This window comes from Malaclemys terrapin, chromosome 1 (genome assembly GCF_027887155.1).
Source record: "Malaclemys terrapin pileata isolate rMalTer1 chromosome 1, rMalTer1.hap1, whole genome shotgun sequence".
Classification (NCBI taxonomy): domain Eukaryota; kingdom Metazoa; phylum Chordata; order Testudines; family Emydidae; genus Malaclemys; species Malaclemys terrapin.
Window position 1 is genome coordinate 187,061,783 of NC_071505.1, and position 12,126 is coordinate 187,073,908.

Consider the following 12,126-nt stretch of genomic DNA (forward strand, 5'->3'; position numbering starts at 1 on the left):
ATTATAGCCATACATTTCTTAAAGTTAAATTGCAAAGCTAAAATAAAAAATGATGTAAGCACTAAAGTATGTGCTAAATGCCCAGCTAAGGTGTTGAGGGCATTCAGCACAGAAATAATTAGTTTAACTTGCTTATAATGGATTGCATGGGACTAATTGTATCAGTGAGATCACAGAATGATGCATTCTGGGATTTCTTTAGTGAACTAGAAAAGGATTAACTGATGGCAAAACAATGGATTTCTAAAATAGCAAGCTTACATGTATTCAGTGTTTGTCCCCACTTGTTGGGGAATGGGGGGATGTAGGAAGAGGGGAGGGAGATTTGTGCCAAATTTCTGGGTATAACTCAGTTTTCCTATACATTTGGTTGGTATTTTACTTCTATAGAAATTTCCACTAAGTTTTTTTCCCCTACAAATGCAACTACATTTTTTTTTAAATCTGAAAGAGAAAAATATCAACGAAAAATGTTTTACGTGCACAAACACCACCTCCTACCGCACATTCCCTTGCAGTGCAATATTTTAGACCTTGTATTTTATATATTCAGAGGAACTCCCCAATAGAACATTTGCCTGAGAATGGAGTGCAGGTTCAGGCAAAAAATGCACTCATGAAATATTTTTATTTGGCCAAATTCTGTGCCAACTCACACCCTGGCAATCCCATTGGCTTCAGTGATTCAGCATGTGATGTGTAGTTAAAGAATCTGTCTTGTTGCCATTTGCTCCTCCTTCAGAACTCAGTCCTGTGGGGTGTAGAGCATCCTTAACTTCCATCAACCTCTGTGAGCGTCAAGGGTGCTCTGCAACTTTGCAAGATTGGACCCTTAAACAATTCTTGCAGTAAAAAAAACAAGTTAATTTCTGTTTGTATTCTGTCTTGTGTTCTTTTCAGATGAAACAGTGAAGTGAAAATTTCCTTTCATTCACTGTTTGGAAAAGCATGTTTTTCAACATCTCCTTTGAACATCATCCATGTGTTAGAATATTTTTAAGTGTATTTTTAAATAGTGACTGGCAACCTCTGAAACACCATTTCAGTTTGAATGAGGTCATATGCTACCAAAATACTATTCATATTAGGAAACTCACATGAATTGAAAGTAGCACAGCTATAAAAGGGAAGAGAACAGGTGTTTTGTTAGATAGCAAATACTGATCATTTTACTGCTTTTTATACATGTGTAAAATAATTGATACTTCATATTTTAAAAAATTACAAACTTGTACCAGATATCAATAAGCTGCAGTGTTTCTAATTTAAAGTATGATTACTTTTAAATCTTTTGATGACTAAAACATGATATCCTGTGTGTCACTCTTCTAGAGGAGTTCAGGTTCCATAATGTGATATGGGATCAAAAGAATTTTGCTTGGTACCAAACATCTGATGACTAAGAGCAGGCTGGCAGGAAAACAGGGTACAGCACCACTACTGTGCTTCTACAGGAAAAACCGGAGGGATTATCAGCATTCTGAACTTTTCATAGAGTTTACTGTAAAGTGTATATTCAGCCTGTTATGAACAAGTATTTACTGTGCTGCACCAAATCGTGGAGTAGTTTTCTTGGGTGCAATGGGACTGCTCACATGAAGAAGAGCTATGGGATTGGGCCACTAGAGTCTGTTCCCAAGTTTTACAGTGCCTTAATAGGAATTTGAGCATGTAACCTAATTTCACTAAGACTCAGTTTTCCTTTTTTGTAAAGTGATTTTGAGAACTTCATATGAAAGGTGCTATATGAGTGCATGTTATTGCTTGATTTCAGCTTTAATTGAATGTTTTGTAATGTTATATTCCCAATAGCAAACAGGTTATAAAAATAATTACAGAATGATAGTAATTATTCAACCTAATATTTCAGATACAGTGCTGTATATGTAAAATGTCTTAATGTTAAGGTTTGATGGATAGGGTCTCAGAGGAATCAGGGAAAACTCCTCCTAAAATGTAAACTCAAACATTTGAAAATAAGTCTAAAAATCTAGCTTGTTTATGAGCTCTTTAGATGAACAATCACACGACCACCAAATCAGGATCAATGCAGTCACAGAAGTCCATGTCATTGTGTGCTTGGTTTCAGTGGGACTACTCACATGGGTAAGGGCTGCAAGATAAAGCCCTGGATTCTTGACTCCCACTGTTGTACTGAAAATGTCAGACTACACTGTCATCCACATAGTACATACAGTAGTAGTTCCTGAGGACTAATTAATGTATAAAGCACTGAAATTTAAATGTGATGCAAGGTTTTTTTGGTTTATATAGTTTCTGTGTCCCAAAGTGTGACTTGCAGCCCCGCATGGTACTAAACTGACTGAAAGAGATGCGCGAGAATTGTTTTATGTTTTTGGAGTTAAGCACTGTTAAGACTGTCTTCTTTTGAAATGTGTGACGAGTAATATGGGATTTCATCAGAAACACTGATATATAATAAATGGAGAATATGATATAACATGCTTACAATAGATAGAAAATACCAAAATATTATGTATTGAACTTGCAAATACATGCACTATATACACTGTGATCTCGTAGCTGTGCATTGTCAGTCAATTGTTTTGAAAAGTCATTCATGTGTCAGCAAAAAGAACAGGAGTGCTTGTGGCACCTTAGAGACTAACAAATTTATTAGAGCATAAGCTTTCGTGGACTACAGCCCACTTCTTCGGATGCATACAGAGTGGAATAATCCGAAGAAGTATGTATGTACAGAGTATGCATCCGAAGAAGTGGGCTGTAGTCCACGAAAGCTTATGCTCTAATAAATTTGTTAGTCTCTAAGGTGCCACAAGTACTCCTCGTTCTTTATGCTGATACAGACTAACACGGCTGCTACTCTGAAACCATTCATGTGTCAGTGTTTCTGCCTCATCTTGGGCATGCCAGATAGATTGCATGTGTATGACCTATGTTAGTGAGTGATTAGTAATCTTGCTGTCTTGGTTAGTGAAGGTAAGTCTTGTTGGTGCTTAAATACCAAGGTTTTATGCATCTTAGAAATACCTTATATAGGACCTGTTCTTCACTGCATTGCACCTTGTGCGTTCATTCAGACCTCTGCCAACTAGATGTAAATGCTATCTATCTGATCTATTTTACATCCACTTTCAACAGGTGTAAGTAACTACACACGATGCAAAACAGGAGAGAATCAGGCCCTATGAAAGAAATCCTGGCCTTGATGTCGTCCATGGGAGTTTCAATATAGATTTCAGTGGGGCCAGGATTTCACCCTATGGCTGTAAACCAAATATATCCTTTAAAAATAATTAGTCCTCTAGTTGGAGAAAGAATCCTTCATTGAGATCAATATTAAGCTGCAGTGCTATTTTATTGTGAAATTTCAGTAGCAATAGTGGTTGTGAACAAAGCTAAATCTTCCTCCAAAATGAGATAAATAGAGATTATTATAAATATCTTTTCAGAAGTATATTTACAGCTGAGAAAGAAAGAAAGATGAGCTCTCTCATGAGCGTAGAAGTCAGGGCATGTTGATGCTTTGAAATCATGGAATGGATTCTCTTGGCCAGATTCTTGTTCCTGCTCTGGTGGCACAATGAAGCTAGAAAGCAGATGTAATCAGCTGTCAGGGGAATCCCTAGGTAATGTAGAGCCTATGTGGTCCTTCTACACCACGTCCTCCAAGCCCCCAGCACAGGGGTCTTTCCTGGAGAAAGGGGAGTGTAAGCAGGGTGGCTCTGTGCTCCAGCTATCTCCAGGTGTGGACCAGCACCTTGGGTCACAGGGAGCAAGGTGTAAATTAGAGCAGCCAAAGGGGCTGCTGGGACTGGATCAGTTCCTGGCCAATGCCAGGATGTGGGGGGAGACAGAAAGTTGATTTAATGCCACCTTTGCGGCTCCCCCTGCTTCTGCATCTAGTATGCCTCAGATGAACCAGAGAATCTGGCCCCAGATGTGCTGTACTTGAGACATTCCAGAATACGAGCATTTGGGATAACCTGTCAAATTAAATGTATTGTTTTTAAAAAAATATTTTGAAGGTAGGGAAACTAACTTTTTTTAAAAGTGTTGTTGTAACTGTGTTGGTGCGTGGGTCCCAGGATGTCAGAGAGACAAGGTGAGGTAATATCTTTTATTGGACCAACTGCTGTTGGTGAAAGAGACATGCTTTTCTTAATGAAAAAAAACACGGTATAATGATAGGTGCAGCAGATATATTGTCAGTCAATCTCCTGTCCTATAGTATCCTTTGCACTTTCAGGGATCGCAGTTATCCAGAAGAATACATACAGCCAGCAGGGTATTTAAGCTTTGCTTTTTGTAATTGCATCAGTCTGGACAACTGCTTCTTTTTTTCACAGCATTTCCATATTCAGTTACTAATTACCTTGCTTGTAGTTACAAAACTGACTGGCAGTATCAGAAATAACAGCAGAATCTACAAGCTGTTAGTTTTAAGTCAATTGCAATTTCAATTCCTGTCCAAAATATTTGTAAATAAATCTGCCTTCAGAATGTACTTATAATGAAGACTATACAAGACTCTAATATACTACTAAAATTAATCCATTGTCTCTTTAATATAATAATTCTACCATCTGTTGTTAGTCTATTAGACACTTTACCAAAGCCACTACAAACCTAGCCTAAAACACCAAACCTCATCCTCATTGTTAGCTTTGATAGTTGCCTCTATCATTTAATAGTTTGCGTGTAGCCAGTCCAAGTTGGCAATGTCACCCCAAGCTGATTCGAGCCACAGACATTTTTGCTGACTGGAGTCATGCTATCTTTGCCAGTTTGCTGGAATAGACACAGACACTGATTGGGTCATGCTGAAAACATTCCTGTCCTGTGAAGCAAGTCTGTTTGTATTTTAGGTTTGCCAAGACTAATGAATTAAAAATCTTGAACTCTCCACAGTTTGCTGCTTATTAATGCCTCTGTCAGAAGGATTTTTTTTCCCTCTGAAGCATGACAACATCATAAATCTCATTGTTGAAAAGGAAAGGAAGGGAGAGTGGAATTGCGAAGAAAAGCGGAATAGGGTGGTCTTGTGGGATAGCAAAGCCTTTGGGAAGTGCAGGTAGCAGCATGTTGCCTTAACAGCTGTCTCAGCTTCTCAGACTCTGTCAGTTTGTTGCTATGTAGCAGGTGCAGCCTTTTCTTTTATTGAATCTTTACTCCATAAAGGCAACGACAAGCCAAGGCAGTGGCTAGCCCTGGATTATACAAGTGCAGACTCTCCACTAAGTGAGGTAAGGCAACAGGTGTGAAAACTGAACTAAACTGATAGAGCTGTAACACACTTAATCTGAGTTCTGCTACAGATTTTTATAAAGAAACAACAGCCTGTTCCACAGACAGTCCTCATGAATATGGAACTGCTTTCTGGGATCCTTTTAAAGAACTCATTATACTCAAAGTTGCCCACTCCCATATCCTTCTGTCTACAGAATGATTATCCTTTTTTGTGTGTGAGGAAAATAAGTGGGAAGTTTGTACGCAGTTGATCTGTTTCATTTCCCTGAGCCGATGGGACATTCATCATCCTATTTACATACACAGCACTGAAATGAAGGTTTCCCTGCCTTCTTGTTTTCTTTATTTTCTTTTTGATGATGGAGACCATTGAGGATTCTGCAGAAAATCTGGTGAAGAAATAATCTTAATTCATAAAATGAGATAACTGGCTCATGTACAGTGTGTATATATAGATAGGATTTTCTTTCCGTAAATTAAAACAAAATGAAAAAGTCTCTTGTGTAACATTAAAAACATTAGTTATTGAAGGGAGTATTTATTTTTGCCCCCAGATCGGTGACTAAATACTGGTAACTTGTAAACATTGTAGACCACACAGTGTGTGAATGGGACAAGACCACTGATTTACTTAGGACAGTGCTCAGTTATGGTAAGCTTAAGGATTCCAACAAAAGACATCCTATCATGTTTGTTGTTAAAATGGTATTAACTTCCATGAATGTTTTTTCTCATTTCTTAATCTGTGATATTAAACATGAAGCATCCTATTGTGTAGAAAACCTGTCTGATGATGGTTAACAGATGTGTTGCATGTGTGATACAATATGTAATGATGAACAGTCTTGTTTTCAAAGTTGTGCGAATTTGTATCTCTCTTTTGTTCTAGGTTTGTTTGAGAGTCATGTGGGGAGGGTATGTTATGATAAATAATTTTGGTTTTGCAATTGTTCTGTTTATTTAAAAAAAAAAACATGCAAGGTCTCAAATACTTTTCACAAAGAGACCATGGAAGAGGGAGATCGTTGCTCTAGAAAAAGTTGCTACATAAACAGACCCCCCCCCCAAAATGCATTTTGTCTGTTTAAATGACTTTGTGGTCTCTCTTCCAATTGATGCTGGTTGGGTGTGTGTGTGTTCTTTTGATTAGTAATAATAGGGAAGATGGGGTTATTCATGAGAATCCTCCAAATATTAATATGAAAAGAGGCTACCAGCTCCAAAGTAAGAATTTTAGAATAATTGTTCTGTTTTTTAAAGAAAATCTAAGCACTGTAAAACATCCACTATTTGATCAGAGTTCACGTCAGTGGCTTATTGTGTAACATTGCCACAGAGTAACAGTATCCCTCTGCTGGCTAAATGCTCAGACAGACAAAACAAAAAATAAATGTTTAAGTCAGTGGGCCAAACTCATGCTTGCTGCTACTCTACTGCCTGCAAAGGATTGATGCTAGGGATGAATTTTGTGCATCATCAAGCAAGGCCTTTATCTTGTAATGATGTTCTGTTGTACTGATTTTATGTGATGCTCTAATAATTAAACATAACATCAAATGGGGTGATGCAATTTTAGTGCAGAAAAACAACCATTGCTTTCGAAAGTGTTATGGAAAAGCTGCAATGTGATTGGCTAAGAGAACTGTCTTTTCCCTTTCCATCAATTAAACGCCACAGTGTCTACAGAAGTATAGCACAGCTTTTAGCAATTTTGCTGTACTTTATTCAATAATTTGATTGCCAATTTTCTGTGGGTGTTTTACACTTGTGTTTATTTCTTTAAATGTTATTCATGTAGCAATCCACCTAGGTGATATAGGTGCAGTGCACTGCTGGGTAATGCTTGAAGTTTGCTTAGTTCTTTTACCGCCCAATGTTACAATGATTTCTGCCTGGGCAGATCTTTCACCAATGTAAGTTCCATTAACTTCATTTAGGCTCCATACAAGGACCTGGCTCATTGCAGGATTTGGGCCTCAGTGTATACTGTTTGTGAATATTAATTACAGCAGCTTTATATGAGATATATAGGAGTTTAAGTTGGACATCAAATACTTAATAGACTTTGTTTGGGAAAAAACTTTTATACGAAAGTCTAAATACACATAATATAACTATAAGTGCATAAGCCTGGACATGCTTTAAGCTTATCCTGTCTAAGTTGATAGCCACTGAAGACCATTAATATTTGATGGCTATTTGGTGTTCTGTGTGAAAATAAATTGGGAGTTTGGGACTGTTTCTTAGTGAAGAGTGATCCACCTCATTAAAACGGCCATTTGGCACTGGCAGACTGCGAAGAAAGGCCCCAGGCTAAATTAGGCCCTGATTCTGCAATTGACTTCCTCTATGCAGACCCTTAACATCTGCAAGGAATCCCACTGAAGGATCAGTACCAAGGTTTGGAGAATTAACAATCTTCTGACCCTTAAATGTTTGACTGTCCAGGTCAAGGCTGAGATATGCTGACAGGACAAAGTGGGGAAATTTTCTTTGTCATTGCCTTTACCTGAACTGTGGATAAATCAAGGAATTTAGTCTCTATCACTGAATTTCACTTTAAAAAAATTTTAAAAGAAAAATCAAATGTAGCCCCATGCTTGTCACCTTAAATTTGCTTTATTAGAATAAAAAATGCAAAAAGTGCAGCTATAAATGTGTGCAAATCACTAAGCTGAGGATGTAATGGCTTCATATGCTCAGTAATGTATGCAATATTTATATAATTGCAGCTGGAACACACAGATAAACGCGTAGACTCAAGTGCCCACATGATCACCACAGCAAGAGTACCTGCTGATAAGCCAGTCCGAATTGCCTTCAGTCTAAATGACTCCCCAGGTACAGTTCAATTTTATGGAATAAATCAAAATGAAATGTTTCTAGATTTTATATGTTCTTGATCATATTTATATTACCAAATGAAGTCGAATGTCATGGATGGACTTTTTCCATGTGTGTGAATGATCAATATCAAACTGGTAACTACAATATTGTTAGAGGAAACTAACAATAGATTAAAATCGCTTGTCCAACAGCCTAGATACTGTAAAAGTGAGATTTATTTCAAGAGAATGTGGAATAAACGTAAAACTATGACTGAATTACCAATATATTTGCATATAAACTGAAAAAGTGTGCTAAAACTCCTGGGCAACATTTTTTTAATTTTTTTATTTTATTTTGATGGGGAGGGCAAAGCTGGCATCTAAGCAAAGCACAGAACAAAAAGACACTTTCCCATAGGCAAAAAGGTTGAAGAATACCAACGGAATGCCCAGCTTGAGGGAAGGATTCAGGAAACAGCTGCTCAACCTGGCATGTTCCCCGATAAAGATTCCATTACCGTTTGTCCTGTAAACTAATGTTGATGGAGCGTTAACTTCCCCAACGTAACCTGTGCACATGTGAACCTTGGATTAGGTTCACATTATTGAGTGTACCTTAATTTTTGAAAATGCCTAGAGAGCTATTGATAGGCACTTTGTGAAAATCAGAATGAAATAAAGAAACCAGAAACATGGAAGCAATGGCAGCATCACAAAGAAGGAAACTAGCTCTGCTGCCAGTGGTAGGGGAGAGCCTGGAGGCAAGGCGCAGGTGTATACAGAGCTTGAAACTCACAGGGTTTCAGTTATCATTACTTGTTGAACCCACTTCCCATGCATGTTTGTAAACTACCCGTGCTACAATACTATCTGTCTCCCTTTCACAATATGGATGGTGTAGCTCAGCTTCTGCTCTCAGAAGTCACAGATCTTTTCAGGTAAGTTATTCCATTCTGTGCATTCTTACACAAGAGAGTAACATATATATTCACACAGCATTCAGGAAATGGAGCATTATTATTCCTACAACAGTCTTAACTCTGCTCCGCGATTTTGTTTTTCATTCTTTGTATCCTTATTTTCTCTGTACACTCTTTAGTATCAAACTGCTTTTGTGTATGCTTTTTACACACAGGACCACATTCAAACCTGGTATAAGTAGATATAAGTCCACAGACTTAAGTGGAATAGCATCCACTTATGCCGCATTTGAATTGTATCACGGAGCAGAGTATAAGCTGTTATAGGAATAATAATGCTCTGTTTTCTGAATGCTGTGTGAATACAATCTCAACTCCAATGTTACATTCATGAAATTTTTGTCACCTTTCTTTTTTCTTGTATAATATTTTAAAAAATATTTTTAAATAATCTTCCTGTATTTATTACTACTTAATATTACAGTAGCCCACAAAGCCCAATCCACATCACAGCTCTGAAGGGACGTATAATTATGTATGGTAACATAGTCCATATGCTAAAAACTTTACAAAGACAAGTGACATAAAAGTTGTGAGAAGGATACAATCTGGGGGGGGGGGAGAGGGGGGAAAGGGTGCAAGCTTATATATGCCTTGTTTTGTAAATTATAATTACCAGTATATTATAATATATAAAGAAAGTACCAACTATCCCCATCTGCCCGTCAAGCCATCCTTAACAATCTGATTTCTTGTAAGCATCACTGCAAAGGTAGGTCTTGAAGAGAGATTTTAAGGAGGGGAGAGGGGTGTCCTTCTGAATCATGGAAGAATCAGCTGCTTGTGTTAAGAGCTGAAAATCAGGCAAAGGAGGCTTGCACAATGGGCAGAGCAGAGGAGATGGAAGGGCAATCTGATAAGGGATAAGAGAAGACAGTAGCGAGGGACAAGGTTGTGAAGAGCATGAAAGGTCAAAATTCAGTAATGTCGCAAGCTGTTTCCTTCTCTCACCCTGTCTCCTCTGCTCTGCCAATAATTCCAGACTCCATTAAAATTTGTAAGAAGGTTCAGAACTATGAAAAGGTGATCATTCTCTATTAAATTCCTTAGGACTTCCTCATTGCCCACATTATCTGGCTCTCAGCATACATGTGTTATTGTAGCAAGTGATCCAGACCATCTGTGAAGATAGGAGAGAGTAAATAGGAACCAGTAGATTAAGGACCATATTTCACACTGAATTGCAACCCCCGGAGGGCTACTCAGAGGTATAAATCAGCATAGTATTTGACCTCATCAGGAGAATTCAGCACCTGATGTTAACAGAAAGCCTGAATAGAGATATCAATATCAAATGTATTTAAACAAGGCAAAGGAAAAAATCACTCCAAGTCTGAGGTTTAACAGAAAGCCACATTCAAATGATCCTAGTTCAAACAAGCAACTGAAATGTCTTTTTTTAAAGAGACACTGCAAAGAAACAAATCTGCTGACACAGCGTCTCACTGCCACCTTTATCCATTTTAAATTTAGAATCTTTTTTCTTCTTTTCACCTTTTTATATTCCTCTAATCCTTTTTTCATGGGAGGAGAGCTGCTTTTCTCAATTCAGGAAGGAGTTCTGTGTTTCAACGCTGACAGCATCTTGAGAGATTTAGTATTGTGATGGTACACCTCTATCCTGATATAACTCTGTCCTCGGGAGCCAAAAATCGTACCACTTTATAGGTGAAACCACGTTATATTGAACTTGCTTTGATCCGCCGGAGTGCGCAGCCCCGCCCCCCTGGAGTGCAGGGCTGCCCAGAGGATTCAGGGGGCCTGGGGCAAAGCAGGGGAGTTGCGGCGCTTGTACTCACCCGGCAGCGGTCCAGGTCTTTGGCGGCATTTCGGCGGCGGGGGGCCCTTCAGTTGCTCCGCGTCTTCAGCAGCACTGAGGGACCCGCTGCTGAAATGCTGGCGAAGACACGGACCACCACCAGGCCAGGGCTCGCAGGGCCCGGGGCCTGCAGCAAATTGCCCCACTTGCCCCCCCCCACCCCTCTGGGCAGCCCTGCTGGAGCGCTGCTTTACTGCATTATATCCGAATTCGTGTTATATTGGGTCGCATTATATCGGGGTAGAGGTGTATGTAAAAACCTCACCCAAAACGAGGAGATGAGTGAATTAAACTCATTTAATTTTTTTCTTAGATGTTGTCTTGTTTGCCAATCATGGTGGCAGGCGTGATGCCCCGTAAGGCTGAATTATTCTACCACAGTAGTACAGGGAGTAATTTACAACATAACCAGATATAAAAGGGGAAAAGGTCTTCTGGGTGGTGATTATCTCACTGGTTAGAACTGCAACAAAGTACTGGGTCTGAAAGCAGAGACTGTTATCAACTCAAGAAAAGCAAGTTATTTAGTGTTATTTATCTACAGGAAGGGATATGGCTTATGTTATCCATACCAAAAATTGTTTTACTGTGTTCAAAAGTTGGCTCTTTTAGGGCCTGTTAATGACCACAAAAACAATTAAAACCGGACCAGTTTTTTGCTGTATTTTTATTGTGATCGTGGGGTGACCAGGTCCTTAAAAGTCTTGAGGGAAGTCTGACCAACTACTAACAGCAATGCTATATAAAAATACAGTTTTACTGTGTATCACTTAATCCTGTAGATATAGATATCTATATTTGATGCTTTTACTCAAGTTCATTAAACTGGCACTAGACATAAATTCTCTCATGGCTTGTCAGATTTGTAGCAGTTTAGCTTAAGGTGTGATTTAAAACTGATTGAATTAAACCAACACAAAAGGCTGAGTGGACAAGCTTATTTCAATTTTGCTTAAATTGATGTAGGAATAGATTTAAACTAAACCAAATAAGCTGCCCTTAAGCCAAAATAAGGGCACATCCACATTTAAAACAATGCAGGGGCGCAGCTGCACTGATGCAACTATGCAAATGTAGCGCTTTAATGAAGACGCTCTAAGTTGAGGGGAGAGAGCTGTCTCATCAATTTAGTTAATCCACCTCCCTGAGAGGCAATAGCTATGTTGGCAGGAGCTCTCCTGCTGACATAACATTGTCTAAAAGCGGGGGATGTTAGGTCGGTATAACTATGTTGCTCAGGGGTGTGGATTTTTCACACCCCTGAGTA

At 38.7% G+C, this 12,126-nt stretch overlaps 1 protein-coding gene across 6 annotated transcripts in view; it reads left to right on the forward strand.

Moving 5' to 3' along the window:
- Window positions 1-12,126, forward strand: part of MAP3K7CL (MAP3K7 C-terminal like) — a 79,824-nt gene that overhangs the window by 20,905 nt on the left and 46,793 nt on the right. For 5 of the 6 annotated variants that reach the window (XM_054047770.1, XM_054047804.1, XM_054047779.1 and 2 more), the window contains exon 3: window positions 7,965-8,073. In XM_054047770.1, coding sequence (XP_053903745.1) covers window positions 7,965-8,073 — 109 coding nt within the window. Of the gene's footprint in view, window positions 1-5,531; window positions 5,625-7,964; window positions 8,074-12,126 lie in introns of those variants that run through there. The other variant, XM_054047760.1, reaches the window with a different exon arrangement.